Below are 8,588 nucleotides of genomic sequence, written 5' to 3'. Positions count from 1 at the left end.
AAAATGCAACAGTGAATGAATGGAAATCCAAAGTCTCCGTAAATTTTCATTAAAATTAATAATTTTTAAAAAAAGAAGTGGAAGAATTAGCTGGTTTCAACAATGAAGACAAATGGATGAATCTGCAGGAGGCTGATGAAATGACCAGGTGACAAGGTTTGCATTTCACCATGACTAATAGATCAGGCCTCAGCATCTGTGATTCACCAAGGAGGCAGACGGTTTGCCATTCAGTGATAAAGACTCTGTCAGAAAGTAGAGGGAGTGTACAGTAAGGATTGCTGTCTCATCTGATGTGTGTCTCTTTGGGTTCCATGGCCTGGAGTCAAGCCTCCCTTCAGATTCAGAGTATAGCGAGCAAAGCCATGGTTCAGTTTACGACTCCCAAGTCCCAGTGCAGAGTTCATGTTTAGATTTGCTTTCCCTTCAATAGAATTTTGAGCTTACTTTGAAGTGAGTGCCTAGGCTCCTAGTTTTAATATCCTCCTCTTATAAAGTGGGGACTCCCTACCTCAAACCACTAATATGCTAATTTTATATGCCAATGGTATAAATGGCTAATGTGCTCAGCTCCTAATCCAAAAGCTGGACATTCAAGCCCACCATGGGGCACTTTGGAAGAAAAGCCTGGCCACCTATGTCTGAACAATCAGCCACTGAAGAGCCTGTGGAGCACATTCCATACTGACACATGGAGTCACCGTAAGTCAAAGGTGACTTGATGGCAATTGGGTCAAGAATTCACAGTCTACATAAAGGGCCTAGAAGAGTAACTAGAATAATTTCTAAATATTGTTGCTTTTGTTTTCTGCCATCCAGTTGACCATGACAAGAATTCACAGTCTACATAGAGGGCCTAGAAGTAACTTCTAAATATTGTTGCTATTGTTTCCCGCCATCCAGTTGACCATGACTTACGAAGACCTTCTTATAGTGCTAAATAACAGATCAAAACCTGGCCCTATCCTCACAATCCTCACCACACACAAGTCCAAAGGTGCAGTCACTGTGTTAATACATCTTACTGAGGGTCTTCCATTCTTCCACTGTCCCTCTAGCTTTCTTGGTTTGATGTCTTTCCCCCAGTGACTGGACCTTCCTGACAACATGCTTCAGTGTATGTGAGAAACAGATTCATCATTCTTGCTTCTAAGGAACACCTTATATTGCTCTTACCCCAAGACAGATTTATTTGTTCACTTCTAAGGAGAACTCTTACATTGCACTTACTCCAAGACAGACTGATTTATTATTTTGGCAGTCTATTTAATATTCATTATTATTCACCAATATAGCAATTAAAAATTATCAATTCTTTTTCAGTCTTCCTTATTTATTGTCAAGCTTTCAGTTACATAGGGAGCAACTGAAAATACCATCAGTCTTTAAACTGACATCCTTGCTCTTTAACACTTTAAAGAGGTCCTTGACAGTAGATTTGTAGATTTTTTCCAAATGCAACATTTCATTTCTTCACCGCTGCTAATGTTGACTGGGTGTTGATTGTGGATCCAAGTAAAATGAAATCGTTGACAACTTCAATCTTTTCTCCATCTATCACGATGTTGCCTATTGGTCCAGTGGTGAGGATATTTGTTATCTTGATGTTGAGATGTAGCCTACATTGGAGGCTGTAGTCTTTGATTTCTTAGCAAGTGCTTTAAGTCTTATTCACTTTCTCACACAAGCAAGGCTGTGTCATCTGCATAATACAGGTTCTTGATAAGTCTAACTCCAATCCTAATGCCACATTCTTCTTCGTATAATCCAGCTGCTTCTTCATATAGCCGAATGATCTGCTTAGCTTGTAGAATGAATAGGTATGGAGGACGAATACAACTCTGACACACATCTTTCCCGACTTTAAGTTATGCAGTATATTTGCGTTCTCTTCTGACAACAGCTTCCTCATCTATGGACAACCTGTTTCACATGAACATAATGAAATGTTCTGGGATCTCCATTCTTCTCAATGCTAGTCATAATTTGTTGTGATTCACACAATCAAAAACCTTTGAACAATCAATAAGACACATGTAAACATCTTTCAGTATTCTCTGGTTTCAGCAACGATATCCCTTGTTCAATGGCCTCTTTAGAATCCAGCTTAAATTTCTGGATTTCATGTCACAGAGCAGGGGTTCAGAATTGGGGATAATTTTGTCCCCCCAGGGGATACTGGACAATATCACGGAGACATTTCTGGTTGTCACAACTCAGTGCTACTGTGACCTAGTGGGTAGATGGCAGGGAAAGAAAACGCTAAATATTTGACAATGATGAGGACACAGGACACTGCCCCACAACAGAGAATCACCCAGCAGCAATGCCAGTAAGAAACGCTGGCCTCAAGTTCTAACCTCAGATTCAGTTTAAGCCTTCAGCATATGAAAGCTGTATTGTTTTCAGCTGTGTGTGGGCTGAGCTCGGCGGGCTGGTATTGGATGCAGAGAAGAAAATGATGAGAGGTCAAAAGAGTTCCACCCAGATGACATGTGGCATCACTCTGTGACTAACACCCAAAGATGCCATAAAGGTCACCCTTCTTGGGAGAAATGCAGCTTTCCATGATCTCCCGGGCTGATTCCATGACTCATGCTTTTTATACTGATTTCCCAGTCTGACTCTATGACCAATCACTTCATCTCAAACCCAGGAGGAACCCAAAGTATAGACCACGTCCTCACCACCACCTCTGCTGCTCTAGGGCCCTAACACATCCGTCTCTGTATGAAGAAGTCTGTTTATCTCTCCAGCAGACAAAGCACCCTGCACAGGGTTAACCTCATTCTCTAAACAAAGGGAACCGCTCCCTCTGTCCATCCACGTGTCCCCCACATGGCAATCGGTGTTGGAGATGCTGGGGTCCAATGGGGAACAAGTCCTTTTGTGGCTCATCTATAGGAGAAGACTGACCTACTCCTAGCAAATTCTTGACTATGTTCTTAGAACCAAAACTAGTTCTTGAAACACAGTATCTGGCCCTTGCCCTTTATTTTATACCTGACGCTGCAGTTCAGAGAGCGAAGTGACTCTACTGAGGCCAAGTGACAATAAGTCTCAGGGAAATAGGAGAATCCAGGTCCCTAACCCCAGGTTTCCCTATTTCACTACTGGCCTCGTTGCCATTTACAGCCTTTTTTATGCCTGCTCTGTTCCCTGTGTGTTATCTCATGTGATCTTCATCACTCTCTTGTAAGACAAACAAAAGAAACCCAAACCCACTGCCTTGGAGTTGAGTTTGCCTCGTGGGAACCCTCTATTGGGTTTCCACATCTGGAAATCTTAACGGAGCAGATGGCCTCATCTTTTTAATCCTTTGAGGAGCTGGTAGAACTTTCAGCAGTCCAACATGAAACACACTACCATGGTTCCTCTCTAAGGTCAGGAGTACTGTTATTCTCATTTGAAACTGAGGCACAGAGACATTCGGTCATTTGCCAAGGGAGAGTTTGCATTTGACACCCAGGCGGGCTAGAGGCTGTGTGATAAATGGCAATTTACTCCCAGTCCCCAGCCATTCTTCAAAATGGACAACGAGGTTACCTCAGAAGAATATACTCCTCCCTTGGGGTCTCTGTGTCCCTGCTTGATAAGACACACAGAGCAGACAGGGCTAAGGTGAGGGGTGAGGTGCTCACAGGTACTCAGAATGGTTTGTGGATTTGCCATCTAAGACACAGGCAATGGTGGCTCAGACCAGGGTGGTAAGTGGAGATGGGGGAGGGAACAGATTAAAGAGCTATTTAGCGGGTGGAACCACAGTGGAACTGCTGCACGAGAAAGAAATGAAACAAATACAAAGGACCATGGTATAGTGCTTGGCACAATTGAAGTTCTCATCAGCTCACCAATGCTATTTCTTCTCGCATCAAAAGACCACGGAGGAGGAGACCATGGTGGTGGCAGTTAGCCCTGCTTGGCTGGCTGAGGATGCAGAAGGTGCCCATAATTAACAACACTTTGAAAGTCAACTTACCATCTTTGAGTGAGAAGCTCAGAAGGTCCTGGGGGTGAGGGAGTAGAGAAAAGTAACGTGAATTAGCAGTGAGTTGAAATGTTACCAGCCTGCCCACTCAGTAAATATTTACTGACTCCCATTTAGTGGAAGAACAAGTTGGACCAAAATCTCTGTCCTACATTCTAGTGGTGAGACAGGCTATAAACTAGTAAGCAAACAAATAAAAATATAAAAATGTGAGGGTTTTTATTTGTTCTGTGGCTGCTCTGTAGTGAGATAAAGGTTGGAAGGGGAGCAAAACGGGACGGAGGGGAAGGAACTGTTTTAAATCCACGCAGCTGCACCCCACCAGCCAAGATGATACATTTCTGCCTCCTTTAACCGCACTCAGGACAGGTGAGTGTCTTGCGCAAGGGCACGGAGGAAAGCTGTTGCACCACAGTTTGGTGGTTAGAAGCACAGGCTCTGGAGGCAGGCCTGGATTCAAAACCCAGCTGAGCCGTTTATGAGCTGTGTGACTGTGGGCAATTTACCTAACATCTCTATGTTTCAGTTTTCCATCGCTATAAAATGCCAGTCTCCTAAAATGGCTCTGGGAATTAAACGAGCTAATATTTGGAAAGGCACTAGCACAAAATACACTCAACTTATGGCCGTTCAGTCAAAGTTGACTTCTAGCTGACCCTCCAGCAGGTTTTCAGAGACTTTAAATCACACAAGAGATTACCCATCTTTCTTCCCAGGTGTCACTGGTAGACTTAAATGTGCTTGTCTCTAGGTTTGCAGGGCAACTCCCTATAGACTAGGCCACCAGGCTCTCTAGCACATAAAGAGCACTATGTAAATAATAAGAGGAGCTCTGGTGGCCTAGTGGCAAGGAGCTGCACTGCAATCCCTACGACATGTAGTTCGAGGCCATCAGCTGCTCCACAGGAGATGCATGGGCAATCTCTTCCCACGTGATCAACTATCTCTGAAAACCTGCTGGAGATCAGCGATGAGGTGGGTTCCAACTCTATGGTACACAACAACAACAACTAAACATTAACATTGTTATTACGTACTGACTCACAGCTGAACAACCAGCAGGTTTTCAGAGGCAGTTAATCCGCGGGAGGTAAGTGTCCATCTTTCTCCACAGAGCAGCTGGTGAGTCTGAACCTTTGGCATACCTTTGGGCTGACATTACAACTCCTTACCACTAAGCCCCCAGAGCTTCTTAAATAGTTAATAGTCAATGACGAGTCAACAATGAATGTTATTATTATCATCATCACACTATATTATGATGATATCCTGTCTTTCAAGTCACCAGACTCCACTAGAAGCAATTCTCAGGTTATTGTTTGAAAGGAAAAAAATTTATACCACCTGCTCACCCCCATCCTCAAGGCCCCAATTCCCCTGACCCTCATTGAGGAGTTTCCTTCCAGCCAAGCATACATACCTGAGTGAGCACCAATGGATCCTTCTTCAAGATGGGGTCCTTCAACAGAATCTGAACAAACACGTCTGTTCCTTCACCTCCCACGCCACTGGCAAAAGCAGTCATAGTTGGCAAGACAGATTCAGATAGCTCCAGCCACTTGACCAGGCCCTCCATAAACGCCGTGCAGAAGGAGCTGAAAGACAACCCCAGCTGAGATCCCAAGGCTTCCTGGAACATGTGCCCTACACAGCGGTGGGGAGTTCACATGAGGTGTGTGCAGGTATGTGAATAGGGGGTAGTGGTGGGTCAGTGGGAGAATTCTCCTCATCCATGCTTGGGAGACCTGGGTTCAATTCCCAGGTCAGCGCAGTCAATGCACCTCATGCACAGCCACCAACCGTCTGCCAGTGGGCATGCTGTTAAGATGCCATGATGCTGAGCAGAGTACCAAGGTCTCAGTGGAACTTGTAGACGAAGATCAACTAGAAGGAAGGTCTGATGAGTTACTTTCATAAACCAGTCAATGAAAACCCTCCAGCTCGTACCAATCTAATCCATAACTCAGCACTGAGATGGTGCAGGACTGAGCAGCACTCTTCTTATGGGGGTGCCAGGAGAGGGGCTACTCTACGGCAGCCAACAATGACATGTACATGGGCAGTCTGCACACAGCAGCAGATCAATAAGGGGAAGACAAAAACTCAGAGGCAGTGATCTATGATGTTACTGTGTTCCACTGAGCTAGAACCAACCCATAGCTGATCATCCAGCAGGGTTTCAGAGGCAGTTAATCACACGCGAGGAGATGAGATATTCAAAACCTAATTTTCAAGAACATATTTTAGTTTTTCTCCTGTTGTGGTTATGTGCTGTTGAGTTACTTGCGACTCACAGCGACCCTATGTACAACAGCTCTAAACCTGCTCTATCCTGTGCCAACCTTATTGTCTCTGACACACCTACCCCCATTATCCCTGTCACTGAATCAATCCATCTCTTCAAGTGTCTTCCCCCTTGCACTGTCTCTCCACCCTCCCAAGCATGATGTCCTTCTCTAAGGACTGGTCCCTCCTTGCAACATGCCCAATGTATGTCAGATGAAGCCTCAGAATCCTTGCCTCCAAGGAGCAGCTTGGTTTTACCTTCTCTAGGATGAACCCGTTTGCTCTCCTAGCAGTCCATGGTATATTCAATACTCTTCTCCAGCACCACAGCTCAAAGGCATCAATTCTCCTTCTACCATCCCTAGTCATTGTCCAGCTTTCTGACACACGACAAGAAATTGCAAAGGCTATGGTTAGAATCAGACACACTGTAGTCTCAGAATGACATCATTGCTCTTCAGTACTCTGGAGGTCTCTGACAGCAGACTTTCCCTATGTAATTTGTCTTTTAATTTCTTGGCTGCTGGTACCAAGAGTGTTGACTGTGGAGCCAAGCAAACTGAAGCTATTAAGAATCTCAATCTCTCCACCGTCTATCATGGTGCTGCTAATCAGCTCTGTGGTGAGAATCTTTGTTTTCTTGAAGTTAAGCTTCAATTCACATTGAAGGCTGTAGTCCCTGACCTTCTATAGAATTTCAGGTCCTCCTCAGTTTTAGCAAGCAGGGTAATATCATCTGCATAACGCAGACTGTTGATGAGTCTTCCTCCAATCTTGAGATGCCACATTCCTCCTCAGAGAACCCAGCCTCTGAGACAATCTGTTCTGCATATAGATTGAAAAGGTATGGAGATAGGACACATCCCTGGTGTACACCCTTCTCAATTTTCAAGCATACAATGTCTCCTTGCTCTGTTCTGATGAACAGAAGCTGAATGGAAGATTTCAAAGGGCAGAGCAGGAAGACAAAGTAAAGTACTATAATGAAATGTGCAAAGAGCGAGAGTCAAAATCAAAAGGGGTGAACTCACTTGGGATTTCTTTAGCTGAAGGAACTGAAGAACAAATTCAAGCTTAGAGTTGCAATACTTAAGGATGTTTTGGGCAATATAATAAAAAATCCAGGAAGCATAAAAAGAAGATTAAAAGAGTATACAGAGTCATCATACCAAAAGGAATTGGTGGATACAGAAGAATTTCATGAAACAACGTACGTGATGATGAAGGAAGGAGTCCAAGCTGCTTTGAAAGAATTGGTAAAAAACAAGGCCCCAGGAATTAGCGGCATACTAATTGACATATTTTAACATGCATATTTCAAGATGCTGCCCTGAATGTGCTCACCAAGTTGTGCCAAGAAATCTGGACAACCACCTGGCCAACTGATCGGCAAATATTCGTATTTGTTCCCATTCCAAAGAAAGGTGACCTGACAAGAGTGCAGAAATTCTTGAACAATATCATTAATATTACATGCAAGCAAGATTTTCCTGAACATTATCAAAAACCAACTGGAACAGCATATCAGCACAGAACTGTTAGATGTGCAGACTGGGTTTAGAAGAGACCATGGTACTAGGGATATTATAGCTAATGTTAGATGGATCTTAGCTGAAAGCAGAGAGTACCAGAGGAATGTCTATCTGTGTTTTGTTGACTATGAAAAGGCATTTGACTGTGTGGATCACAACAAACTGTGGCTGACTCTGAGAAGAATGAGAATCCCAGAACACTTGAGTATGCTTCTGTGAAACCTATAGTTGGACCAGGAGGCAGTCGTCAAAACAGAGCAAGGAATCAGATGCGGATCTTGTTAAACTTTAGTTTCTGATTCAGTATATCTGGGACAGAGATGCAAATTCTCAGCAGGGTGTTGAAATGGAATGAACCAGTTTGAAGGCCTGGGGAGCAGCTAAGCTGCATCACAATCTCCAGGGAAGCTTCAGCCTGACTTTGAGGCTGGACTCCTTTGATCTTGGAGCTCTGGGCTGTGCAGGCAGCACTCCAGCAATTGTTATATAAGTTCTTTGTTTGTGAAGGGGACAGCGTGATGAGTGACGTGACCCCTTGGGAAAATAAGCTGACCTCTCAGCTTCAGTTGCTGTTAAGGACTGAATTGTGTCTCCTTAAAATGTGTTGTCAATCCATGATTAAAACAGTGACTATAACAACACTGGGCTCTAGTATGTCAGAGATGTTTTAGGACGGCACAGGACAGGGCAGGGTTCAGATCCGTTGTTCATAGGGTTGTTGTTGTTGTTATGTGCCATCGAGTCGTTTCCGACTCATAGCGACCCTATGCACAGCAGCCCTA

General features: G+C 44.0%; 1 protein-coding gene across 1 annotated transcript in view; it reads right to left on the bottom strand.

Moving 5' to 3' along the window:
* The window catches only part of TMCO4 (transmembrane and coiled-coil domains 4), a 146,474-nt gene that overhangs the window by 111,480 nt on the left and 26,406 nt on the right, over positions 1-8,588 (bottom strand). Inside the window, exons 3-4 of the mRNA XM_006883582.1 lie at positions 5,409-5,583; positions 3,980-4,007 (exon numbers count right to left, since the gene is read on the bottom strand). Of these exons, the coding sequence (XP_006883644.1) occupies positions 3,980-4,007; positions 5,409-5,583 (203 nt within the window). The remainder of the gene's footprint in view (positions 1-3,979; positions 4,008-5,408; positions 5,584-8,588) is intronic.

This window comes from Elephantulus edwardii, unplaced genomic scaffold (genome assembly GCF_000299155.1).
Source record: "Elephantulus edwardii isolate Elephantulus edwardi_28Jun2011 unplaced genomic scaffold, EleEdw1.0 scaffold00028, whole genome shotgun sequence".
Taxonomy (NCBI): domain Eukaryota; kingdom Metazoa; phylum Chordata; class Mammalia; order Macroscelidea; family Macroscelididae; genus Elephantulus; species Elephantulus edwardii.
This window is presented reverse-complemented; position numbering and strand designations above follow the sequence as displayed.